Here is a 24,609-nt window from a genome sequence, read left to right on the forward strand (position 1 = left end):
GCAATGGGGGGGGACGGCCGGCAGAGCGAGCACCGTCGGGGGGGGGATTGGTGCTCATGGGGGGGGGGGGCGACGGGGCAGCGCTGCTCCCAGAAGGCGCTCAGCATCGCGGTGGGGGGGGGGGGGGGGGGGAGCGATGCTCAGACAGCGATGCTGCGGGGGGGGGAGGAATGGGGGGGGGGTGACGCTCCCCCAAAATGCACCTCGCCCCCCACCCCCCCCCCTCCATCCCCATCCCTGCGGGGCTGATTCCGGGAGCGGGAGGCCCCAACCCGCAGCGACGCGGGGGTAGGAGGAGGGGGCCGGGGGGGGGCGGGGGGGGGCACCGCGCGTGGCCGTGGGCCCCAACGCCTTCGCCCCGCGGCGGATGGCAGCGGGCTGCGTGCGGGCTGCCATGGCTCTGGGGCTCTCCTCCAAGAAAGCGTCCTCCAGAAACATCGCCGTGGAGAGGAGAAACCTCATCACCGTGTGCAGGTTGGGGGGGGAGGGGGGGGGGGCGGAAAATATAGGAAAAATGCACAGATGTGGGGGGAAGGGGCTCCGGGGAGGAGGAGATGGGGAGAGGGGAGGTGGTCGGTGGGGGTGGGGGATGGAGGGGGGGTGGAATGTGCGCCGTTGTGGCCCTTTGAGCTGAGAGGGGATGTGGGGGGTGGATGGGGGGTTACTTGTGTTGATTTGGGGGTGAAGAATGAAACGTGGGGGTTGGGGATGCGGCGGGGAGGATGCCGATGGGGAAAGGTGGGGGTGCTTGTGGGGCGGGGGGGGGCGCACACATAGATACACACAGTGAGGGCCAAAGGCTCGGGGGGGGGGAGAAATGAGGGGGGGTCCAGGGCTGCAAAACAGCGTGGGGAAAGAAGGTTCTGGGGGTGCTGGGGGCGGCCATGGGGAGATGGGGAGCAGCTGGAGGGGAGGGGGATGTGGGGGGAGGCCCTTGTGGGGGATTCGAGGTTGGGGGGGGGCGGCTGGGACCCCCCCCCCGCCCCCCCACTCGGTGGGTGTGGGGCTGAGGAAGTGACGTCAGGCCTTGAGCCCGGCGGGCTGGGGGAGGAGGGCAGCGGGATGCGGGATGGAGGATGCGGGTTGCCATGGCGACGCCGGCTGGACCGGGATGCGGGGATGGGGTCTGGGGGGGGCTCTGCTGTTCTCTACCCCCCCCCGCAGTGCGGGGATGCCCCCCCAGCCCCCAGTAGTGGCTGTGAGCACAGCGTGGCCCCCAGCTGCGCCGTGGGGGGCAGCAGGTTGGGGTCACTGCGCCCCCATCTCCCCGCCTGCACTTCCTGGTGCCCCTCCACCGAGCGGCAGGGACTTGTGCACCTCTTATCTGTTATATAGGTCACCCCCATCTGACAGCCCCCCACCCTCACTGCCGTGCCCCTCCAGGTGCTCCCCATCCCCCCCCCCCCCCACATCTCCAGCCTCCTCAGGTCCACCTCAGCCTGCGCTGGGCTTTTTCCCTCAGCATCGCCCTGGCCAGCGGCGGAAGGGAAAACCATCACCGCCCGCACGGCCGGGAGGAAAGGGGCCTTTGTTCGCCCTTCCGGGCCGTGCGCAATGAGGGGCAGCGGCGGACGCCCTGTGGGGTCCCCCGGGGACGTGGGGACAGAGGGCAGAGCCCGGAGTCCTGCAGGGTTGGGCTGGGGCAGGGATGGCTGGAGAAGCGTCCCCGTGTACAAGGGGTGTGAAATGGGGACAAGGTGTGGGGACGTGAGGGGGGGGACGCGCGTTGGGAAGGCGCCATGGGGACACGGTGTGGGGGGGTCACGCTGTAGGGACATGTTGTAGGGACACGGCGTGGGGGCATACGGTGGGGTCACACCATGGGGGCTTGCTCTAGGGACGTGCCATGGGGACACAGGATGAGGACAAAGCAGGAGGATGCAGTGTGAGGACGCACCATGGGGTCGCACCGTGGGGACACACGATGGGGTCACGCTGTGGGGCCGCGCCATAGGGACACACAGTAGGGATACACCACGAGGACGTGCCGTGGGGACACAGCACAGGGACTTAGGATGAGAACACAGCAGTCGGACGCACGTCACACCATGGGGACACACGGCGAGGGTGCTGTGTGGGGACGTGGCACGGGGGACGCAAAGCGGGGACGCGTCCCCTCCAGCCCCGTGGCCCCGTGTCCCCCCAGGTTCTCGGTGAAGACGCTGCTGGAGAAGCACACAGCTGAGCCCATCGACGACTCCTCCGAGGAGTTTGTCAACTTCGCCGCCATCCTCGAGCAGATCCTCAGCCACCGCTTCAAAGGTACGGCGGGGGCCTCCCCGTCCCCCCCCCCCCCCCCCCCCTCCATCCCCTTCCTGTCCCCCCATGTCCCAGATGGGGACACGAGCTCCCAGCGCCGTCCCCAGGCCCCGTCAGCTGGTTCAGCTCAGATGGGCAGCGTGGCTTCTGGGATTACATCCGCCTGGCCTGCAGCAAGGTGCCCAACAACTGCGTCAGCAGCATCGAGAGCATGGAGAACATCAGCACCTCCAGGGCCAAGGTCAGGGGGAGCCCCTCCATCCCCGGCCCTGAGCCGCCCCCATTCCATCCCCACTCCCAGCTCCCATCCCTGGCCCCACTGCCATCCAGGACGCTGCCAGCCCTGGCCCACAGCCCCCTCCTTATCCCCTGTCTCTGTCTCTGTTCCCATCCTCCCTCCAGCTTCACCCCCATCCCACCCCACTGACCACTCCATCCCCATCCACTGCCCCTCCCATCCCCTCCTTGTTCCCATCTTCCCACCCTATTTCCATCCCAAACGCCATCCGTATCCCCTGCCCCATTCCCGTCCTCCCTCTGCCTTCATCTCCATCCCCATCCCTATCCCTGTCCGCATCCCTTTTCCATCTTCATTTTCTCCCCATCCATGTCCCCATCCTCCACCCCCATTGCCATCCTCAGCCCCGTCCATGTTTCCAACCTTGTTCCCATCCTCTCCCCTATTGCCACCCTCATCCCCATCCACGTCCCCACCCCCCTCCCCATCGCCATACCCAGCCCTCTCCCTGTCCCCAATTCCCATTCCCATCCTCTCTTTCTCCCCATCCCCGTCCCCCCATCTCACCCCCACCCCGCAGCCCAAGCACAGCCACACCATTCCCAGGCAGGGTTCCACGGGGGGTGGGATGGGGCTCCCGTGGCACAGGGGGACGAGGCACGGCGCTGCCATGGGGCGGGATGGAGGTGGCACAGCACTGTGAGCCCCACTGCAGGGCCGGGCGTGGATCCGCGTGGCGCTGATGGAGAAGCGCATTTCGGACTACATCACCACGGCACTGCGGGACTCACGGACCACCAGGTGAGCTGCGATCCCTCCTCCCCCCCCCCCTCACCTTCCCATCCCCCCCCCCCACCCATGGGTGCCCACCCCATCCCCGCACACCCCGCAGGCGGTTCTATGACGACGGGGCCATCATGCTGCGGGAGGAATCCACGCTGCTGGTCGGGATGCTCATCGGGCTCGGCGCCATCGACTTCAGGTGGGATGCGGGCAGGTGCCCACCGTGCCCCCCCAGTGCTCCCCCCCGCTCACCCCCCTGCTCATCCCCTTCTCCCCACCCCCCCAGCTTCTGCCTGAAGGGCGAGGTGATGGACGGCAAGGTGCCGGCGGTCATCGACTACACGCCGTACCTGAAGTTCACACAGAGGTACGCGCAGCCCCTCTGCCCACCGCTGGGCCCTCGCAGCCGCTGAGCCCCCCGTGCCTCCCCCCAGCTACGACTACCTGAGCGAGGAGGAGGAGCGGGGCAGCATGGGGAGCAGCACCAGTGAGGACAGCTCGCCTGAGCACCCCTACCTGCCGCTGGTCACCGACGAGGACAGCTGGTACAACAAGTGGCGCAAGATGGAGCAGAAGTTCCGCATCGTTTACGCCCAAAAGGTACCGGGGTGGGGGGCAGCGGGTGGTGACCCCCATGGGGGGGTGCTGCAGATCTCAGCATCCCGTGCTGCTTCCCGGATCCCGTTGGTCCTTGGGATGAGATCGCCTGGGTCTCAATTCTTACTCTGAACATCCCGTGTCCTGCTGGTATCCGGGATGGAGCCACCTGGGTACCAACCCTGATGGGATCTCCAGCTCTCAGCATCCTGTCCTGTCTCCTGGATCCTGCTGGTGCTTGAGATGGAGCCACCTGCGGGCCGATCTTCCAGCTTTGGGCATCCCACTTCCTAGTGGTGCTTGGGATGGGGCAACCTGGATAGGGACCCTTATGGGATGCTCCAGTCCTCAGCATCCTGTTCTGCCTCCTGCGTTCCAGTGGTATCTGGAGGGAGGCCAGCTGGGTGCTGACCCTCATAGGATGCTCCCACTCTGAACATTCCATGTCCTGATGGTATCTGGGACGGGGCCACCTGGGCACCAACCTTTATGGGATGCTCCAGCTCTCAGCATCCTGTCTCCTGGATCCTACTGGTCCTTGGGACGAGGCCGCCTGCATGTCAATCCTCATGGGATGCTCCAGCTTTGAGCATCCCATATTCTGGTGGTCCTTGGGATGGGGCTTCCTGGGTACCGATCCTTATGGGATGCTGCAGCCCTGAGCACCCCGTGCACGGCTCGCTGCTGCCCACATCCCTGTGGCACCCGGGAGGATGCTGAGCCAGCCCTGTCCCCATCACCCCACACTGGGTGGCACTGCTGATGGTGGCCTGCAGGGGTACCTGGAGGAGTTGGTGCGGCTGCGGGAGTCGCAGCTGAAGGACCTGGAGGCGGAGAACAAGCGGCTGAAGCTGCGGCTGGAGGAGGCGGTGGTGCAGAACCAGCTGGAGAAGAAGGAGCTGGAGGGCGTCATCCTGGAGCTGCAGGAGCAGCTGTGAGTGGGGTCCCATTCCATTCCATTCCATTCCATTCCTTTCCATTCCATCCCATCCCATCCCCATCCCATCCCATTCCCATCCCCATTCCTATCCCATCCCATCTCCATCTCCATCCCATCCCATCCCATCCCATCCCATCTCCATCTCCATCCCATCCCATCCCATCCCATCCCATCCTATCCCCATCCCATCCCATCCCATCCCATCCCATCCCATCCCATCCCATCCCCATCCCATCCCATCCCATCTCCATCTCCATCCCATCCCATCCCATCCCATTCCATCCCATCCCATCCCATCCCATCCCATCCCATCCCCATCCCATCCCATCCCATCCCATCCCATCCCATCCCATTCCATCCCCATCCCATCCCATCCCATCCCATCCCCATCCCATCCCATCCCATCCCATCCCATCCCATCCCATCCCATCCCATCCCATCCCCATCTCATCCCCATCCCACACTGCTGTGGGTGATGGGTGCCAACTGCTCCACGTGCCCTGGGAGTCCTCAGTGCTCCGTGTGCCCTATAGGACACACTGTCCCCCCATTCACCCGTGGGGCACGATGGGTTGTGGGCCCCCCTCGCTCACCGTTCCCCCCCCCATGTGTGCCACAGGACGGGGCTGATCCCATGTGAGAACCCCCAGCTGGCGCAGCTCTCCAAGGAGATGGTGACACCTTTGGTGAACCAGTGGCCATCGCTGGGGACGCTCAACGGCAACGAGAGCGGCTCGGACAGCAAGCTGTACAGGAGGTAACGGAGGGGGAGGGGGAAGGGGACAGAGCCGCCGACCCGCACCCTATCGGCCCCGGGGGGGGAGGGAACTGAGCGCCGTCCCTCCGCAGGCACAGCTTCGTGAGCACCGACCAGCTGTCGGCCGAGAACAGCCTCAGCTCCGACTCCCAGCGCCTGGGCGAGGGCAAGCGCGAAGGCGAGCCCTGGGGGCCCTTGGGTAAGACCCCCCCATGGGGTGCTGCACGGGGTCCCCAACCACAGGTCCCCCCCTCCCCCCCACTCTAGGGCTGCTTCCCACTCAGCCGTCGGGTCCCCACCCCCCCCCGGTCCGGCCCCATCCCCTTCGCAGCCCCCGCCACGCGCTCTGTCCCCGCAGGGAAGGACCCCACGCCCTCCATGCTGGGGCTCTGCGGCTCCCTGGCCTCGCTGCCCAGCTGCAAGTCCCTGGCCAGCCTCAAATCCAACGAGTGCCTGGTGAGCGACAGCAACGAAGCCAGCCCCACCCGCAGCCCCAGCTGAGACCCCCGGCCCCCCCGTCCGGCAGCGCCGCGGAGGACTGAACCTCATCCCCTCCTTGCTGGGACCGACGCAGGATGAAGGACGCAGAGCCGTCGGGACGGGGATGGGACGCGAACGCCCCCATATCCACCGAGCTGGGCAGGGGGTGATGAACTGTGCGGCACGGGGAACCCTGGAGAACGCTGCTGGGTGCAGAGGAGGGGTCTGGGGTCAAACACCCCCTCCTCAGCACCCGTGGGACCCGACTGCTTCTCCTGCAACACCATCCCCGAAACTGATAGGAACCCGCTCCCCTCCCGCCCCCTTCTCCCTTTGGGTTTGGATTCAACCTCATCTTGCCTTGTTGGTGCAAAAGGAATCAATAAACGCAGCGATAGGAGCTGGGCTCTGCTTGCAGCCAGCCAAGGGGGGTGAAGGAAAAGAGCAAAGCGCCCCCCAGACGTGATGGGGGACTGCAGGGCGCCCCAGCTGGCAGCTCCCTATAGCACAGCACAGCTGGGGGCTGCCAACCACGGCCCCTGGGAGCCTGGCTGCAGGTGAGCATCGCTCTCCTCTCTCCGGAGGATGGGGAGGACTCCACACCCTAGGAGACCTTTAGTTTTATTTAATGAGAGAAACTGCCCCCCCAAGGTGGAAGGAGGGCAGCTCCCACACAGGGCAGACCCTCGTGGTGAAGGGTCAGGTCACAGATCCAAGCCTGGCCCCACGGAGCAGCAGGGAGGTCTGTCCCCACACAGGGTCCAAACCCAGGGCAACTGGGGGCCGGGGAGGTCCTGAGGAGGAGGAAAGGTCCGGAGGCAGAGCTGTGGTGAGTCCCCACGTCATGCAGGGCTACAGGGGAGGCTGTGCGTAATGAGGAAGGGCACAAAGCGGGGCTCAGGCACACGGAGCAGCCCCCAGGGTTTGGTCCAGCTTGGAGCCCCGGCTCCTGCCCTCAAGGAGGCTGGGAGCAGCCAGCCTGAGTCCAGCAGCAGCGTCTGTCCAATGCAGGAGGTGAGCACAGGCACGGCCACGCAGGGCTGCATCCCCACAGCATCACAGCGGGCACCAATGCCCCCAGCAGGGCACGATGGAGGCGGTCCCCCCCCGGCTGTGTCCACGCTGTGAGCCACGTCCAGGCCGTGGAGGGCGCCGTGGGAAGGCACTTGGGCCAGCAGCAGGGCTGGCACCGGCCCTGCTCCATGGAGCACAGCTCCCAGCTCACAGCCCCCGCAGCCGCCGCTCCTGGTTCAGCTTCTGGAAGAAGGTTTTGCCAAACTCGTAGGTGCTGATCATGATGGCACAGGCGGGTGCCACCTTAATGACACGGGGCAGGAAGCCTGCAAGGACAGCACTGTCAGCCCCATGCCCACAAACCCCAAACCGGGGCAAGAAGGGGAGCGCGTGTTAAAGCCCTACCTGCAAACAGCCCCCGCGTGCCAGACTCAGCACGGATGCGCTGCAGGAGCAGCCAGGTGGACGAAGGCTTGGAGGCTGCAGCTGCAAGGAGAGAGGAGGGGGTTTAGGGGATGCCCAGAGCCCCAACACCTGCTGCACAGCGAGAAGCCCCCTCACCTGGGTGCAGCTCGCTGTCTCCCAGCTGGATCTGCCGCTGGGTCTTCACCACATCGAAGGGCAGCGTCAGCACGGCGGCCACCTGCAGCAAGCAGGCAGGGCAGTGCGTGCCATCCCGCTTCTCTTGTCCGCCCCGGGGGGCTGCAGCCCCCAAGCCCCCCCACTCACCGTCCCAGAGATGGCCCCGGACACAAAGCTGACCATGAAGGTGGCCTCATCCAGCCGGGTTTGCCTGCACAGCCACTCCCGCACCAGCTCGTAGTTGAACCAGTAGAGAGCTGGGAGGAGAGAAATGCCGGCGCTGCACCGAGACCGCGGGGCGCCACCCCGTGTCCCCACTCCCCGTCCCACAGCCATACCGGAGAAGGGGACGTCCCGCAGCACCGTGGGCCCCCATCCCCTCCACAGGGACAGCCAGCCATCCTGAGCCACCGCCGACTGGATGCAGACGCGCAGCTCGCGGTAGCTGAGCTGTCGGGATTGCATCTTGGTGCGGATCAGCTCCAAGGGGCTGATCAACGTCACAGCACCCACTGCAGGGGGGGGAAAGCAGAGGTCAGAGCCGTGCAGCGGGAGCAGAGGGGGGGCTGTGAGGCGCCGTGCTACTCACGCCGAGCGAGGGCCCCCGCCAGCAGCGGGATGTGGGGGCCCCGGCTCCCGGTGCGGGCGTGCAGGCAGTCCCGCAGCTGGTCGTAGGTGGTGAAATAGATGACGGTGGCTGGCACAGCCATCACCCTGCGAGGAGATGGGGGATGAGGGCGGCCCGGGGTGGGGGCACAGAGCGGGGGTCCCACCGCCCAGATCCATACTCACAGCGTTGGGGGGAGCCCGCTCCACAGGGACCTGATGCCCTCGTGGCGTGTGATCTTCACAAAGGCATCCTGTGGGGATGCACGCAGAAGGGTTGGACGGGGCCAAGGGCACCTCTGGGCCCCCACCCCGGGACAGGCAGTCCCTGCAGCCCCTACCAGCGTGCCGTTGAAGCAGGTGGGGGTCTTGTACCAGGCAGTGCAGCTGTTGCCATTCTGACAGACGTACAGATGATCCATGAGCCCGTTGCAGTAGAGGAAACACTTCCCTGAGAGAGTGGAAGACGAGACAGCGTCACCGCCAGACCGACCCCAGCCTGGACGCATCCCTCTGCCCGCCTCCAGGCCATCACATCTCCCAGGACAGCACTGAAGCCTCGTGCATCACAGCAGGGCTGGGGGAGACAGCAAGGCGATTCCCCGTTGCCTGCAAGCATCCTGCCCCACCAGCAGCACCCAGGCACCATCAGCACACTCAGTGGGACCAAGCAAGGGAAAGGCTCGGGTCCAGGATGTCCCTGGCGACGACGCCAGCAGAGAAGCAAGCTGGAGCCAGGGGGATCTTTAACCCCCACGTACTCACATGTGGCATGCTGTGAGCCCTGGGGCACCGATCGCACCAACCACGCTGAAACACAACAGGGACAGGCTGAGCGATGGCACTGGGGATGCGCCACCCTCGTGGGACCGCTGTCCTGTGTCCCTGCACCCAGCACGGGGCCACGCAGAGCCCGGGGGGGGGTTGGCCAGGAGGTGTGGGGTGGTCACACAGCACAGACACCAGCAGCGGAGGGAGGAAGATGGAGAGGTGCCCTGGAGCACACCGAGCTTCCACCCAGCCCTGAACTGGGACAGAGGTGCGCATGGCATCCGCCTGCCCCACTGCTGCCACCCCCAGCCCAGCACTGCTTGGGGATGCCAGTCCCCACGGAGGTACCTTTGGAGAAGGGCGTCCTCTGGGCCTGCAGTCTGATCTTCACCACATCCAGGGGTGTCACTGCAACAGCACCACTCTGTTAGCTGCCGCCCCCCCACCATCAGCCATAACCCAGAGTTATGTGTCCTCCTCCCCCCCCCCCCACCTTCCCGAGGCCTCACCAAAGAGGGAGGTGAGGATGGCACCTGTCCCAGAGGCCAACATCTGCTGCAGGGGTGTGATGGCCCCGCTGGGGCCCGGCGATGTCTTCTCAGCCATGGTACTGCCCTCCTGTAACAGAGCATGCTCAGGGGGCTTCACCCACGCCCCCAGCCCAGTAAGTGCCCATCTTGGGGCTGGGGGTCTGTCTGGAGCACCCCCGTGCTGCACCCCAGCCGTGCTATCAGCACCGCACAGGGAGGGCGGCCCCCTCCTTGCTGCCTGCACCCTGTAATCAGGGGGGACCCTCCTGGGGCCACCGGGCCCCGATAACAGCAGTAGCTGCTGGCTGAGGGCCCGAGGGGAGGAGGTGCTGCGTCCTCCCAGGAGGGGACGTTAAGGGACGGAACAAAGTGCAAAGAGCAGAACGCTGTGGCCCCCTCCTGGCCCCAGCTCGGTGCAGCCCAGGAGGCGTGGGGTGCAGGAAGAGCTCAGCAAAGGACTTGGAGGTGCAAAGTGTCAGTGAGGGCAGAGCTGGGCGCAGCGCACCCTTTGCTATGGGGTCTGCAGCCAGGGGCTCAGCAGGGATCTCAGCAGGGGACAGGCAGCAGAGTTCTGCCAGCCAGAACGCACTCGAGCAGCAGACAGATTTCCAGGCACAATTCGACACAGAACAGAGCTTAAAAAAATAAAGTCCAAATTGCCTTTGCCATCTGACTCAGCAGTTCTGCAAGGTCAGCACAGCAGGCTGGTGGAAAGGGCTGGGGCAGGGAACGGTGCTGTGCTGTGCCAGCAGGGCCCTTCCCTCCAGGGGTAATGGGAGTGGGGGAAACGCGGTGCTGGGCACTGCCAGCCCCACAACCCACAGCTAAGAGGATGAGGAGCAGCTGCGGGGCTCCGTGAGCAGCCGGGGGAACACAGACGTGCTGCTGTGGGGCACCCTACTGCCAGCACTGCAGTAAGACGTGAGGACAACGAAGGCCGGCAATTAAGGCAAGGGACAACAGCCTGCAGGGCCCGAAGAGCCGCCACTGAACCCCAGGGACACGGGAGGATCCCAGGGGCAGCATCTCACTCGGGGGCGCGCAGCTGGAGGTGACACGGGGGGGCTCCACCACCCTCCCCCTCCCCCCCTCAACGTGAGAGCTCCCAGCCCCGCCACGCCCCTCTGACCCCCCCGCCCCCAAGTTTTGCCCACCTTCGGGCTAAGCACTCCCCACGCAACCCCCCCACTTTTGCCCCCCCCAGCACTCTTCCCCCCCTCCCGGTGCTCGCACTTCCCCCACCCCCACCAAAACCTTGACTTCCCCTCGTCTCTCCCACCACCACGGGGAAAATGAGGCAGCCGGGACCCCAAAAGGGGCCGCGGAGGGGTGTTCCGGGACCGCCCCCACCTGCTCATGCCGGCCCCAAGCGGCGCTGCCGTCCCCCAGCACCGGAAGGGCCGCTGGTGGCGGCGCCTTTAAGGAGCCCCATGGGCGCCGCGCGCTGCTCTACGCCGCCCCGCGCCGCTTCCGCCCCGCAGCCACGGCCTCGCGCATGCGCCCTGCGGCACGCAGCGCCCCCTGCCGGGCTGGAGGACACGGGCACGTGGGGGGCTGCGGGCGGCAGTGGGGCGGCTGAGCCGGGAAGGGCTCCGCACGCTGGTGGTGCTGGCAGGGACGCACGGCTCCACGCTCGCGGCGCTGGCAGAAGCACGCCTTGCACACCCGCACCCTTAAGCGCTGGGCTGGCACACTCACAGTTCCGGCGCTGTCAAGGTGGGCGCGGGGCTCGCAACGCTCGCGCTGTTGGGTGAGCAGCAGCGGTGCTCCCGTCTGTGTGCACGCAGCGCTGGGTGCAGGTGGCAGGGATTGGAGGTTTGCCCGAGCAAAAGAATGTTGCCCCGGGGGCAGGGCAGCACCTCGGGAGGCACTGCTCCAGTTAGAGCCTGTGCGGCCATCCTGCAGCTGGGGGACAAGCAGAGTGCAGCCAGCCGGCTGTTGTGGGTGCTCTCACACAGCCCAACCTCCTTCTGGGGCTGAAGATGAGAGGGAGAGGAGCGGCTGAGGCCTTCAGCTGCTGGTCTTCCCCTTACAAGCAGCTGACGTGAGGAGGAGGCTCCTCAGTCCCTCCTCTGGCCTCGCAAAGGAAAATGCAGCTAAAAACGTGCTGCTGGGCTTAGAAGCGAGGCCCCCAAGGCACCTGCAGGTAACAGGAGCCCTCCTTGTTGCCTCTCCTGCTCTGTGAGGGGATGGGGGTTTGCATGAGAGGCTGAGATCCTCTCTGTGCACTATTATAATAATTATTATAATAATATCACTGCACAGTAATATTCTTTGTGCTGCACTGAACGTGCTGCTGTTTCCCAAGGAGAGGGAACACGAAGTGAGCTCTTCGGCACGGCTCTGTTCCTGCTGGCCTTTTCATCTCAGAAGGATGCTTTTGGTTCTGCCCTGACACAGGGGATGGGCGCAGAGCTGCAGGCTCCCTGCTTCAGGAGGTGCTGCCTGCAGCTGCAGTGGCAGCAGGCGGCTGTTGAAGCCCCTCGGGCCCCCAGCCTGCCCTGCCCCGGTGGGACGGGCTCTGACCTGGCCCTGCCCAGCCCTGCAGGCTGCCAGCGTGCGTCCTGCACAGCAGAACCAGGACCAGGGCAGGGTTCTGCAGCCGTGTGTCCTCCTGCGGTGCAGGCTCCTCCATCGCTGTGCGTGTGAGAAGCAGCGCAACGGTGTCACTGAGATTGCTGCAGCAGGGCTCGAGTCTCCCCTGCCTCGACCTCAGAGTTGAGGCTGTGCCGGTGTCTGTGCGCATCTCTGCTCCCCTGCGAGTGCCATCCTGTGGCAAGAAGGGGACAGGCGCTGCAGAGCCCAGCACTCTGCACAGGAGCAAGTGGGGCTCGGGTACAGACACGGACAGCAGTGAGAACTTTGCAGGCATTTCCTGCCCTGATATCAGTTAAAATCAATTAAAGCGAGTCCCGACCCTCCGAAGTGAGGATGTGAAGCAATCCCAATTCCCACAAGGTCGCATAACGAGGCAGCGCATCCTGGAACTTCCTGACCGGTAGCTCAGCCTCTGGAGCACAGCATTTCAATGATCCGGAAAGCTCTCGAGTGGAATTTAGAAACAGAACAATGATTAATTACAAATAATAATAATAATAATCTTAGAGGCACTGCGTCTTATCTTCTGTTTGTAGGTGCTGGGCTCTGCGTGCCTCCCACACTGCTGGAGGAGGAGAAAAAAGGAATAATCTTTTCCCAGCTGGGGTGGGGGCACGAGGCCTTAATCTCAGCTCGGCAGGGCTCTGCGGGCTGCTTTCCCCTCCTTCAGCCCCGAGGATCCGGCTGGCTTTTTGTGCTGAGTCACAGCCTGCTGCCTGCCCACACCCTGTGCGTCTGATCCCCATCCTGGCCCTCGAGGGGCTGCAGGGCCGTGCTGCGGTGAGAAGAAATAAAGCTAACTGGGGGGCCCTGAGCCCCAGCCGTAAATCTGCGCGTTTGGTCCCAACTTGTGGGGGACGGAGCCAGCTGAGCTCTAATCCCCTCCTGAGCTGCTCGCACGCAGAGGCTGAGCTGCTGGGTAAGGCTGGCGTGAGCCCGGTCTGCTCAGAGCAGGAATGCTGCTCTCCTGCTGCTCCTGACAGCCTGCAAGCAGGGCTGGGAAACCGCTGTGCAGCACCCAGCCCTGCTCTGCCATCTCCGAGGAGAAGCTTCACGGCGCGCAGGGCTGACGCAGCGCAGCCGGTTGTGCTGCAGGAAGGCTTTCTGTGTGCTCTGCCATCGCGCCCGCAATGGGCTGGGAGAGATCAATGCCATCCCCTTGCTGGAAAGCATTTTGCAAACCATTGGGCTGTTTCCTTTTGTAGGTGAAGTTTAATGGCCGGCTTGCAAAAGGGATCTGCGTGGCAGGGTAATGGAATCAAGCTAGCGCAGAATTTGAGTATTTATTTCAACTAGGATCATTATGGTTTTGCAAAAGCCATCCTTAATCTGAATTAAGTGACTGAAATGAAGCAGCTTGCAGACAGATAAGGCTCTGGGGAGGTCAGGCTTAAAACCACTGTAACCCAGAATTCATCCCACAGCTGCAGCTCTGCAGGTCAGCTGGCGCTGCGGCCGGACCTCAGAAACTGTTTCACCTTCTGTAGCACCTTCCAGGAAAACCCGGCTGCAGTGGTGAAACAAGTTATAAAACGGGGAAATGGAGCCCCACCTTATGAATGGGGAAGCAGAGTGGAATATAAACTTGCTGCTTTCCTTCTTAAAGGATACCTTTGTAATTCGATGTTAAAAATTGTCTGGTCTCTAGCTGGTAGCACCATGGACCTAAAGGAATGTATGTGAGAGTGAGCCTGGACTGAGTTCAACTGTAAGATTGATTCTCAGGTCCCCTTTCTTCCACGAGCAAACAGACTGTATGAACAAGAAGTGCCCAGAAGAGCTCTCTGCAGTAATTAAAGCCCACTCCAGCTGTCAGGCTGCTGTACTTACAGGTAATAAATCTGTCTGCAGGGTGCTCCTCTCCAGTCCCACAGCCAGGGTAAGGTCTGTCACTGTGTGCTCCTGCCACATGGGAGCTCAGCTGCACTTCGGGACTTGGGCTGCTCCAGCTGTTCTGTAGCATTCTATTGCTGCAGCAGCATCCTCCATCCATCCAGCTTGAACAGCATTGCTTCACTCTCTCCTCATGGTGCTGAAGGGGAGGATCGCTGTGCTCCTGCCCCAGGCACGGTGCAGTGTGAGCACCTTGCTGCACAGAGGGTCGCACATCAAGGTGGGTTTGCAGCAAGCAGAGCCCTTTCCCACTTGTTGCCCCTCTAACATGGATCCTTCCGTTTCTGCTGCTTGCTGCAGGCTGGCTGTGCTGTGCTCCATCAGCAGACACTTCATTACTGACCAGCCTTTGCCAGCAGATCTTTCAAATGGCCAGGCTGCGGAAAGGGAGGCAGTACCTGAGCATCACAAGGACTGTAAATACTTGGCCTGTGGTTTCCTGAATGCTGAAGGCTCCCAGTGCCGGGCAACCTGAGACAGTTCAGCAAAGATGAGCTTTTATCCCCCTTTGGAGGAAGGAACAGCACCATCAGAGGGTGCTCAGCTGATCCGCAGTCAGTGCTCCTGCTGTGTCTGTGCTGCCTGTAGGAAGAGCTGCTGCTCCAGAATTGGGCTGGAGCTGCTTGCGCCGAGCCACAAGGACAGATACAGGAGTATCCATCTTACAAGCCACAAAGCAGGGAGGTTGCTTCCACAGGTTTGCTAACCCTGGAAAAATTCTCTGACCAACTTGCAGCAGAACTTCTAAAACAGTTCAAAACCAGGCAGAACAGAGCTGCTCCTTGGCTCTAGATGCACTTGGGGGTGCTTTTGGCCCTCATGTACAGCAGAATGCTTCCTGGAAAGAAGAAAACAAACAGATTGAAGCCAAGCCCAACAGGAGATCCTGCAGTTTCTCCACTAAATCCAATTAGAGGGATGTAGAATCATAGAATTGCTCAGGTTGGAAAAGACCTTAAAGACCCTCAAGTCCAACTGCAACCTCTCCATACTCCCCCAACCCACAACCCTCTGCTAACCCACGGCCCTGAGCAGCACATCCAGGTGCTTTGTGAACACATCCGGGGATGCTGACTCCACCACCCCCCTGGGCAGCCCATTCCAGTGCTTCACACTGTAAAGAAGTTTTTTCCTGACATCCAACCTAAACCTTCCCCTGGTGCAACTTGAGGCCATTTCCCCTCATCCCGTCACCAGTGAGAAGAGACCAACCCAATCTCACTGCAGTCACCTTTCAGACATTTCTCCCCTCAGCCTCCTCTTCCCCAGGCCAAACAGCCCCAGTTGCTTCAACCTCTCCTCATAGGCCATATTCTCCAAGCCCTTCACAGCCTTGTTGCCCTCCTTTCGACCTGCTCCAGCACCTCCATTCCTTGCTGTTCTGAGCTGCCCAAAACTGAACACACAACTCCAGGTGAGGCCTCACCAGTGCCAAGAACGGGGCAGGATGACTCCTACAGTCCTGCTCACCATCCCTGATCCAAGGCAGGACGCCATCGGCCTCACATTCAGCCATCAGCACACCAAGGTCCCTTTCCATCAGGGAACTCCTCCCCAAGCCTGTAGGGTTGCCTGGGGTTGTTGTGTGAGGGGAGCAGCAACCTCAGGCCTTGGAAGCGTTCCTCATAGGAACGTGTGGACTTCAGGGAGGGAAGGAGAGCAAAAGGTGGGAGATGTGGGGAAGGCAACAAAATGGCGGCTGTGGGGCAGCGCGCGAGCGCTCCCTGCTGGGCGGGGCCACGCGCGCGCGCTCCCGCAGACAAAAGGCGACGGCAGCGGCGGCCGCCTTTTGTCTGCGGGAGCGCGCGCTCGGCCCCGCCCTCACACACACCGCCCAGCACCGCGCATGCGCACACCTCACCGGCCAGCTCCGCGCTGGGACCGAAGGAGGGGGGAGCGCACCGGCAGTGTGGCGCATGCGCACTATACCTCACCTCCCCCCCCCCCGCCGGCTCGGCGAAGGTTCCGGAGCTCGCGCGCGCCCCCTCCCCTCCCGACCCGCCCCCCGCCGCTGTCACTTCACCGTGCAGCTCCGGTGCGGACAGCAAAACAGCGGCAAGTAGGAACTGGGGGGGGGGGGATACCCCGCTATAGGATGGGCAGCGGGTGGGGGGGGTGGGATGGCCATCACCTAAAGCAGCTTTAGAGCACCCCCCGGTCGTGTCGCGATGTGACAGCCGCTAACGGTTGAGGGGGGGGCGTTGCGGCTGCAGGTGCGCGCTGCCCTCGTGGGGGGTATCGGCTTTTTCTTTTTTTTCTTTTGGTCGTTTTTGGTCGTTTTCTTTGCGGCAGGTGGGGCTGGGGGCTGCGGCACGGGGAGGGGGGGCTGCGCTTTTTCCTTCCTTCCTCCCCCCCCCCGCCCCGCTGCCATCTTCTGCAGCCGCGCTGTGCCGAGATGGGGAGGTGGGCTGCGTTGAAATGAAGGGGAAAAAGGAAAAAAAAAAGACAAAAAACCCGAAAAATGGACCCATTTTGGGTAATCCGGGTGGGGGTCCGGCGCCCCATCCCCGCCCACATCCATCCTATGGATGCCCATCCATGGATATCCTCTGATACCCACCGAAGGTTTTTCATCCCCCCCCCCCTTTTTTTTTTTTCTTTTTCCTTTTTTTTAACCCCATTCGGAATGCTGAAGGCGTTTCCCTTTTGCTGTTCGATTTTTTTTTCCCTTTATGCTCCATCAGAACCGCTCCCACCTTCCCGAAGGAGAGCAGCATGAAAATGCATTTCCTTTAGGGACGAGAAATAACCCAACCCAGTTACGCTTTGTTCATCCCTTCGGTTCTTGAGATGCTTCTGCTTTATGCCGGGGAGCAAAGCGAGCTGTGGGCTGACCCAGCTGCAGGTTCCCGGGGAGGTAATTCACACCTGGTCAAAGCATTGGCTTTTCTCGTGGCTCTGATGGCGTGCAAAGGATGCTTGGCTGCTTCCCTCTGCGTGCCTTTGGAGGTGAAGGCTCTGGGATGGAGATGCAGGTGGGGTTTGCTTTGGGGCTGTCCTCCATCAGGCCCGAGTGCTGCAGGATTGGATTTTAGGGCGGATCGGTCTCGAAAGCAGAGCTTAGAATGAGAGACCTCCAGTGCTGTAGGACTGTCGTGGTTTCGTGCAGCAGAGCGAGCAGGCGTTGAGCCCTGGGAAACCTGGGCTAAATCAGACCTGCCTGTGTTAATGAGTGAAAGTGCAGGGCGTGCTTGCTGCGGTAGAAAGCCTGGAAATGAAGGCTGCTCCTCCCTGAGAGCTGCTGGTCCAGCCCTGCTGTCGCTGCTCAGCAGCAGCTGCAAGGTGCAGTCGTTGCAAAAGTGCCATCGCATGCAAAGGTGGGAGGTGGGCTGGGCGGGGGGAGCTGTGCCAGGAGGGCAGGTGGCACCGCGGATCAGATGGGGACTTTTGTTCTTCTTCATCAGCTGGGATTAGCTGGGATGAAGGCAGAAGCGGCAGGACTCGCGTGTGCCCCTCTGGAGCTCCCCAGGAGGGGCTGCAGGTGACAAATGCAGCGTTGGGGCTGCGAGCCTGGAGTATGGGCTTGGCTCTGCACACGTGTGGGCTTTTGTCTCTCCCTCCCTCGTTGCTCACCCTTTTAAAATACTGCTTGAAGTAATTATGATGCTAATTTAGGCTTCCTCCGCTACATTGTTTCCTCCTGTGGACCGAGGCAGCCTTGTTGTTCCGTTCTGTGCCCTCTGTGCTGAACAAACCACGGTTCCAGCATCACCCAGGTGGGACGAGCGGATGGATTTCTTGCTGTCCTGAGCAGCAGTGCTGCAGCTTTCCTTATTTTCCTTCCTGAAACCCACGGGGCAGCAGATCTGTGCTCTGCTGTCCAGGAGAGCACTCCTCCCAGGATGAAAATGCTGCCTTTTCCATGCTGATGCTGGATGCGCTTAGGGACACCTGATGCAGCTGTAAGGTGGCTGTCCTCTGGTGCTCCTCTGCCTCCTTTCAGAGCACCCTCTATTCCACCATGCCTGTTGCATCCTCATCCTCTCCCGTTTGGGATGTGGCCAGCCAGGAACGAGAGCAGAAAGCCACATTTTAAATGCTTTGGAGATGGAACCTCTGCCATTTCTCGTGGCAGCCTGTGCCCCTCAGCACAGGGGTACCAAACTGCCCCAATGCTTCCAGCTGCACCAGGGTGTGTGCCTGGCATCACTGCTAGAGACCCTTGTGCTGCAGTGTTCAGCCTTCCATACGCATCCCTTTGGGTTTGCAGTGTGCTGAGAATTGGATCAGGGAGCAGCGTCTGCAGGGAGGTGCCCAGGATGGCTGTTCCCTTGTTTCCCAACAGGATTGCTATTGTGAAGCTTGAGGAAAGCTTTGGGTTTGTGCTGAGCAGAACGAAGGTATTCTGCCAACCCTCTGCGCCACTGAGGCTTGGCTGTTGGGAGGGCTGCTAATTTCTCTGTAGCAACCTAACAGCATTCTGACACTTGATGAATTGGTCGAGAAAGAATCAGGGCGCTGGCTGCTGCCCAGCTCCCAGTGTTTCCCAGTTTGCTTTGCCCAGTATTTCCCAGTTTGCTTTGCCTTGTGTGCCTGCTCCTCAGCCAGGTGGATGGGAGCGCTGGGCTCAGCACCTTCCCTGCTGCCAGAAGCACTGCTGATGTCCCGGGAGAAAGGCAGCAGCTCCCAATGGATCTCTTCATTGCATTGCAATGCCATCTACGTGGCTTTCTAGGTTTTTCTGCCCCTCCAGCAGTCCCTCCTCTCCCCCCCCAGGTTAACCGTGGTGTTTGGGCTCAAGGCATGCTGGCTCTGTCCCTGGGGTTTGCAGGCACAGCCCTGCAGCACCAACATGCAGGTTGCTGGCAGGGCCCTGCCTGCCCGTGGAGACAGAAAAGAAAGGGAGGAAACTGCAGCGGTCACAGGAGCTGGATTGCTAATCCACGCAGAGCAATGCAGGGATGCCCCCGTTCATCTCCCAGCGGTGCTGCATGGAGCTCTGGGATCCGTGGCAGGCAGCCTGCTGTGCCTCACTGACCTGCGCTGTCTGTTCTGTGCAGCCCTCCATCCCAAGCGGTCTTTTGCAGACAGCCTTGGGGTTTGGGGGTTGGAGCACCGTGGCCCTTCAGGAAACCTCGTGTGCTCCTTTTCGAGATGAGCAGAGGGATCTTGAGGGATGGAACGTGGCAGGAGGGGCCTCCGTGTGGAGCTGGAGCTTTGTTTCGCGCTGAGATCTGCTGGTTGTGAGCTGCTTCTGGCTGCAAGTGCCTGCAGAAAACATCCTGGAGGTTGGAAGAGATGTTTGTGCCTTTGGGCTCGAGTGGATTTCCTTTGCAAGTCGAATGAGACCGAGAGCCGCCCACTGGGCTGCTGTGGGTGCTGTGCTGGCGGGCCTGTAGCCACAGCTGTGCTCTGAAGGGGCAGCTGAGGTTCTGCAGCGAGCTCTGCTGTTCATGGAAGAGCCTCAGCACTTAGCAGAGGGTGACAAAACCACCCGTGTTCATGGCTTTGGGTGATGTGTGTGCCTTGAAGCTCTGCTCGGTGCTGGGGAGCCCTTTGCTGCGTGGCTCCCAGCGGCTCCTGGCCTGGGCTGGATGCCTGGAAGCACCTGCTGGAATTTCGGATGGATTTCATCACTGCTGAAGTCACCAGCTGCAAAGTGAAATCCCTCGAGCTGCTCAGATGTAAGGAAGCCTCTTCTGTGAGCCTCGAATCGGGGTCCAGCTCAGCACTGCGCGTGTTCACGCTGGCCTGCAGGTCTGTTTGCATGGCACTGTCTTCATTGCAAAGAAGCGCTGGGGATGCACTTCTGAAGCTGAGAACGGAGAAGTTGGGGGTGTTCAGGGCGGTGAGGTTCTTTCCTGCATTTCTCCTCGTGTCTGATCTGAGCTTGGCTGAGATCCTGGCTGCACTGGCACGGCTCTGCTGTGAAGGTGTGTCAGCTCTGCTCCTTCTTTCTCTCGAATGCTCCTTCCTGAGAGCTCCCTGGTGCAGAACACATCTGGCCAGCTGTGCACGTTGTCAGCTGAGCACATCTGGCCAAGTGGAAATGTCAGGCAGCGAGCAAAGCGATGGGGAAGAGATTCCTCACGTGCTGTGATGTGATTCACTGGGGATGCTGAGCACTGGGACAGCGTGAGCTCTCAGCAGGGATGCGATGAGATGGATGTGGAATGGGGGGTGAGAAGAGGGCCAGGGAGGTGAAATGAAGTCAGCTGGAGGCTGAGGAGGGATGAACCTCCTCGCCTCTCCCTTGATCCCCATTGCCCGGAGGTGCAATAGCTGTGGGTCTGGGGGCCCCTGGAGGCCTTGAGGTGATGGGCAGCACATCTGTATGGCTGTGCTGAGCTTCTGATGGCAGAATGGCCCTGTGCTGGTTTGCAGAACTGAAGGCGAGTTGTGCACGGTGCAGTCAGCATGAAGTCAGAGCGATTTGGGGGGAGGAGGGTGCAGGAAGGGGCTCTCCAGCAGCGCAGGTATCCCAGCAGGGAAAGCTGCCCAGAGCTCCATCTGTAGCTTTGCATCCCCTGCAGCTCAGGGCTGTGTTTCATTGCAGCTGGCAGGAGGAGCCTTTGCTGTAAAAACACACCTTTTCTCTGCAAACTGACCTCACTGTGGGGTGGTCAGAAGCAAAGAAAACGATGCAGAGCTGCAGGTAGGGCTCGGGTTCCGTTCTCAGTGCTGACTCAATGCAAAGTGCTGACTGCCCTGGGCAGGTGCTGAGTGTTTCATTACCCTTCCTCTGCAAATCCTGCACACGATGGGATGAGCGCTGCTGGGCCGTGGTTACCTTTGTGGGTTGAGGGCTGTGATGGAGCTGGATTGCACAGCTGTGTCACGCAGTGTGAGTGAGCCCAGGGCTGGGATTTATCCAAAGGCAGAACTGCCTTTTGTGGTTCACTTTCTGCTCATCCTGACTTGGAATTCAGGGTTATTTACCCCAGTGAGTTGGGTGCTGTGAAGTTACTTCTTGACATGGCTTTCACCTGCTGCATGACAGATTGCAGGTGCTGCCTGCAGGGGTTTGCAGCAGTGGCTTTTACCAACGGGCAGATATCTCCAAGTTAGGCAGAGAACTCCATGCTTTCCCTTGGTTTTGTATGGCGTGGCAATGGGAAGCCTGGTGGGCACACGGAAGTGGTAAATGCTGCTGCTGGGGATCAAGTGAACCCTCCAGCAACATACATGCATGCTGTCCCTTTGCCTCCTTCCCCAGCCATCTTCCCTGTTCCTGTTTCAGACCTCACGGACAGACCCAGCCCATGCTGTGCAGTGCAGGAGCTGTGCTGGGCATGCAGGATCGCTGCCTCAGAGCTGCATCTGCACTGCTGTCAAGCTGTTGTCAGTGCACCCTTGCTGGCTGAAGGCTTTGCAGCCTGCTTTGCATGCATTTTGCCTTTTTCCTCATTCCATGCTAGCTGAATTACCTCCTCCCTTCCCTCCGGGCTACGAGAGGAAGGGAGTTACGAATACTGTGTAATGTGAAAGCCACTTCTTAATGCTTAATCTCCCAAATATGTCAGTGCTTTTATTGTGCCTAATAATAGGGTTTATTGTCACGGTTGTCTGAGGTCCCTGCTTGGCTCCGGAACGCATTTCCTCAGTTATTCTTGCTCATGGAGGGGTTTGACTCCCTGGGTCTGTGTGCTCTATCAGCATCCAGGAGCCTCTCGGTGCTTGTTTGAGGTTCTTAGTGGGAATATTTGGGGCTGTGGCTGTAGCAGTGTTGGGGCTTGGTTAAAAAGTGCCTTGCCTGCCCTCACTGGAGCAGCCTGGGTGTGATAGATGGGGAAGGCTGTGGGGTTGCAGCGGCTTTGCCTTGGTCTGAGCACGAGAGCAGCGCCAGCATCTTCCTGCAGCTGCTCCCTGCCTCGGTGAGGCTGACAAAGCTGCTGGTGGCTCTAGGTGTGGCCAGAGCCTTTCTGATGCTCTGCGCTCAATGTGCTGCGATAGGAAGCGGCAGGGCTGCAATTCGGGCAGCCTCGTTCCTTCCAGCCTTTGTGTTAGTGATCAGAGTCAGGCTGTGACCTTACAGAGCATGAATGGATCCCTTGTAACCAGAGACCAGGAGCAATATTATTTTAGGCAAGAAGTGAGGCTCTGAAGCAGGCTGTCCTTCACACATATCATACGTGTGACAGCAGTGCTGCATTTAGAGCTGAAAGGGGATAAAACCCCGGAGCAGATTGATTGCACCTCATTTATTTTTAACAGACGTGCTGGGGGAGATTGAGCCCAAATTCCTCAGCTTGGGGCAGCCTTAAATGTGGACAATCCTGGCAGTTCATCCCTGTGGAAAGGGAGGTGGGCACACAGTGGGCCTCCAGCTCACGGCAGTGAGGATGTAAAGGATTCTGATCTTTAAACTTGCTCATCCTTCGGGCTGGGAAGGGAAATAATTGTGTCACAATTATGATAAAGGTAGAATGGAGGCAAGGCAGGTTGCTGCCTGACTGTGGATTTTGGGGTGGGGATGAGTCCCTGGAGAGCCTGCGAAGGCTGAGGGCTGTCGAGTTTCTTTCTTCTATCCAGGGTAAGACAGCAATGTGTGAAGGCTGCGTGATTTTGTTTCCCTTTTATTTAAAGGGGCTGCCCTGGTGCAGTTCTCTTTGGGATGCTGGAACTGGACGTTATGGGGCCAAAGGTTTGGATGTCGAGTGGCTGGCAGTGGAGTGGGGTTGTGAGGCACAGGAGCTGTGGAGACCACAGCCAAGGAAACCTGTGGTTTTTTGGGTGCTCCTGCATGTGTCAGCTGCTTGCTCGCCCCGGGCTCCTCACTGTGATGTAACCAAACAGCCCTGACGCCCTCCCAGCCTCATTTTTGCCCCTGGAGCTGTAGCAGGAACCTCTCTGCTGGAAGCCACATCTGCATCGTGAATCCTTGCAGCCCTGCTGCTGTACGGCCGTGCTCCCAGGAAGGCTCTCCTCGGCTTCTTCCCTAGGATGAGCTTTCTGTCACTGCAGAGCGATGCCAGCCATGGTGCCGTGGCAGTAGCTGGAGCAGATGGTGCTGCTGTCATCGTTTTAATTTCTAGCCATGTGTTGAAATAGCTCAAAATAACTTCAGAAACGGAGACCCAGCCCAAGATTGTTTGAATGTTTCTTTTGCCCTCAGAAAATCTACGGTGCGCGTCCACAGCACCTTCCTGCTTCTGTCCTGTCTGCTCTGACAAGGATCGTTCACACTGATAGGCTGGAGCTGTGTCACGGAGCATCTTTTGTATTTAATGTCTTCATTACCGTGGCAGCTTGATTATTCAGAGAGCTCCTGCATAGGCTGTTCTGTCAGCGCTGTGAAATCAAAGGAAGAGAAGGGGCTGAGATCAAAGTAAGCGACAAACGCGTTCCTTGTGCCACAGCAGCAGGGCTGCAGGAAGGGGCTGCGGGTGCAGCTGGTGCTGCTCCCCTGCTTCCCTTTGCATCTCCAGGGTGAGATGATGCACGATCCGTGGCACTGAGTTGCTGGGCTGTGTTGTGGCTGGGGTAGGAGGCATCCACGTGTAGCCAGAGCTCCAAACACACCGACAGGTGAGCGCAGTCCTGTCTCATTAAGCCGTGGGGCTTCTGGCTGTGCACCGCTCCCCTGCGCTCAGGGTCAGCGTTGCTGCAGCCCAGCACCGAAGGCAGCGGCGCCGTCAGCTCAGCATGCAGTGGGGCAGGGAGCTGCCGTGCAGGATGTTCCCTGCTGGCTTTGAGGCCAGCTGGTGCGAGCAGCTCCTGCACAGTGCAGCGTGGAGCTCTTCCAAAGGCAGCCTGTGTCCCTGAGGGCTCTGTGCATTGCAGCAGCGGAGAAAGGAAGGGAGGTGGCTGAGCGCCGCGGGGAATCCTGGCTTCCCTTCTTACCGTTGCTTCTATTTTTCCCCCGCTTAAATGCAGAACATCTAACGTGAGCTCAGTGCTGATGGTCTGCGTGCTGTTGGATGGCTCAGGGCTGTGCTCCACCCTGCACCAGGCTTCAGACGTCTCTCTGAGCCTGTGGCTACAGCAAATGGATGCTGCTGTATGCGTGCCACTACAGAAACCAAATTAGCAGTCGTCTCTGCTGGGTCCTACAGCACATGGCTGTGCTGCAAAGCACTAAGATGGAGACGGTGCTCCAGGAGAGCTCATGTGGAGGTGAGAGCAGAGCTGTTTGCTCAATGGCCAGGAATACCTTAACCCAGCCAGCCTGGGGGTGTGCATCACCCCTTGGATGGGCTGGCTTGTGCTGCAGCTCTGCCCAGGAGAGGTGAGACTGCTCAGTGCCCTCTCACATGCAGGAAAGGGAGTGAGCCATGGTCTGTTCTGTGCCCTGCGATGTGTTGTGGTGCTTGCTGGTGCGTGAAATAAACGCTGTCAGTTTGCTTCTAACCTCATATTAAGGAGGAGGATTGTGATAACGGTGAGAAACCACTGGCTGTGCTAACCGTCCTGCAAACATCGCCGAGCAGATGAGCCCTGCCAGGCTCCTTGTGCCACTGGCTGCAGTGTGGCAGGGATCTTACATGGCTTCCTGTCTTGGGAGATGCATTTCAATTGCTCCATGTGAGCCATGGAGCAGCGTGCAGCAGCTGGCAGTTAAGGGCTGGATGCATGACTGGCTGGATGCATGGGATGGCTGGATGCATGGGATGGCTGGATG

General features: G+C 60.8%; 3 protein-coding genes across 26 annotated transcripts in view; 2 read left to right on the plus strand and 1 right to left on the minus strand.

The window, feature by feature from the left end:
• The first annotated feature begins 321 nt into the window (after nucleotides 1-321).
• Nucleotides 322-6,454, plus strand: RUNDC3A (RUN domain containing 3A). 2 transcript variants are annotated; one of them, XM_052699651.1, is made up of 11 exons: nucleotides 322-474; nucleotides 2,147-2,262; nucleotides 2,355-2,500; nucleotides 3,213-3,298; nucleotides 3,390-3,479; nucleotides 3,567-3,647; nucleotides 3,715-3,880; nucleotides 4,654-4,811; nucleotides 5,437-5,574; nucleotides 5,667-5,773; nucleotides 5,933-6,454. In XM_052699651.1, exons 1-11 carry the CDS (start codon nucleotides 368-370, stop codon nucleotides 6,073-6,075), a joined length of 1,338 nt encoding a protein of 445 aa, XP_052555611.1. In that variant the 5' UTR covers nucleotides 322-367; the 3' UTR covers nucleotides 6,076-6,454. The 2 variants fall into 2 exon arrangements, with proteins under 2 accessions (XP_052555611.1, XP_052555612.1); XM_052699652.1 differs by having other exon boundaries at nucleotides 2,367-2,500.
• Nucleotides 6,455-6,659: 205 nt separating this feature from the next.
• On the minus strand, nucleotides 6,660-11,049 carry SLC25A39 (solute carrier family 25 member 39). Of its 4 annotated transcripts, none has more exons than XM_052699653.1 (12): nucleotides 10,908-11,049; nucleotides 9,537-9,645; nucleotides 9,376-9,435; nucleotides 9,022-9,066; nucleotides 8,598-8,707; nucleotides 8,443-8,510; nucleotides 8,240-8,364; nucleotides 7,989-8,162; nucleotides 7,798-7,907; nucleotides 7,630-7,711; nucleotides 7,474-7,554; nucleotides 6,660-7,394 (listed from the first exon to the last, which is right to left on the minus strand). In XM_052699653.1, exons 2-12 carry the CDS (start codon nucleotides 9,631-9,633, stop codon nucleotides 7,276-7,278), a joined length of 1,071 nt encoding a protein of 356 aa, XP_052555613.1. In that variant the 5' UTR covers nucleotides 9,634-9,645; nucleotides 10,908-11,049; the 3' UTR covers nucleotides 6,660-7,275. The 4 variants fall into 4 exon arrangements, with proteins under 4 accessions (XP_052555613.1, XP_052555615.1, XP_052555614.1 ...); XM_052699655.1 differs by having other exon boundaries at nucleotides 9,537-9,669; nucleotides 10,908-11,031; XM_052699654.1 differs by lacking the exon at nucleotides 10,908-11,049 and adding an exon at nucleotides 10,812-10,834.
• A 4,956-nt stretch (nucleotides 11,050-16,005) lies between these two features.
• The window catches only part of MAPT (microtubule associated protein tau), a 35,777-nt gene continuing 27,173 nt past the window's right edge, over nucleotides 16,006-24,609 (plus strand). For all 20 annotated transcript variants that reach the window (XR_008210389.1, XR_008210391.1, XR_008210388.1 and 17 more), the window contains exon 1: nucleotides 16,006-16,107. The gene's annotated coding sequence lies outside the window, so the exon portion shown is untranslated. The remainder of the gene's footprint in view (nucleotides 16,108-24,609) is intronic.

Source organism: Tympanuchus pallidicinctus, unplaced genomic scaffold (genome assembly GCF_026119805.1).
Source record: "Tympanuchus pallidicinctus isolate F22 unplaced genomic scaffold, pur_lepc_1.0 scaffold37, whole genome shotgun sequence".
Taxonomy (NCBI): domain Eukaryota; kingdom Metazoa; phylum Chordata; class Aves; order Galliformes; family Phasianidae; genus Tympanuchus; species Tympanuchus pallidicinctus.

What these genes read in the sequence shown, in the direction of transcription:
- RUNDC3A (XM_052699651.1), top strand. Translation starts at nt 368, where the DNA reads ATGGCAGCGGGCTGCGTGCGGGCTGCCATGGCTCTGGGGCTCTCCTCC. An exon ending in CCTCAGCCACCGCTTCAAAG is followed by an intron (nt 2,263 to 2,354) that starts GTACGGCGGGGG and finishes ACGAGCTCCCAG; the next exon opens with CGCCGTCCCCAGGCCCCGTC. An exon ending in TCAGCACCTCCAGGGCCAAG is followed by an intron (nt 2,501 to 3,212) that starts GTCAGGGGGAGC and finishes GCCCCACTGCAG; the next exon opens with GGCCGGGCGTGGATCCGCGT.
- SLC25A39 (XM_052699653.1), bottom strand. Translation starts at nt 9,633, where the DNA reads ATGGCTGAGAAGACATCGCCGGGCCCCAGCGGGGCCATCACACCCCTG. An exon ending in GCGGGACGTCCCCTTCTCCG is followed by an intron (nt 7,908 to 7,988) that starts GTATGGCTGTGG and finishes CTCTCCTCCCAG; the next exon opens with CTCTCTACTGGTTCAACTAC. An exon ending in AGACAGCGAGCTGCACCCAG is followed by an intron (nt 7,555 to 7,629) that starts GTGAGGGGGCTT and finishes CTCTCCTTGCAG; the next exon opens with CTGCAGCCTCCAAGCCTTCG.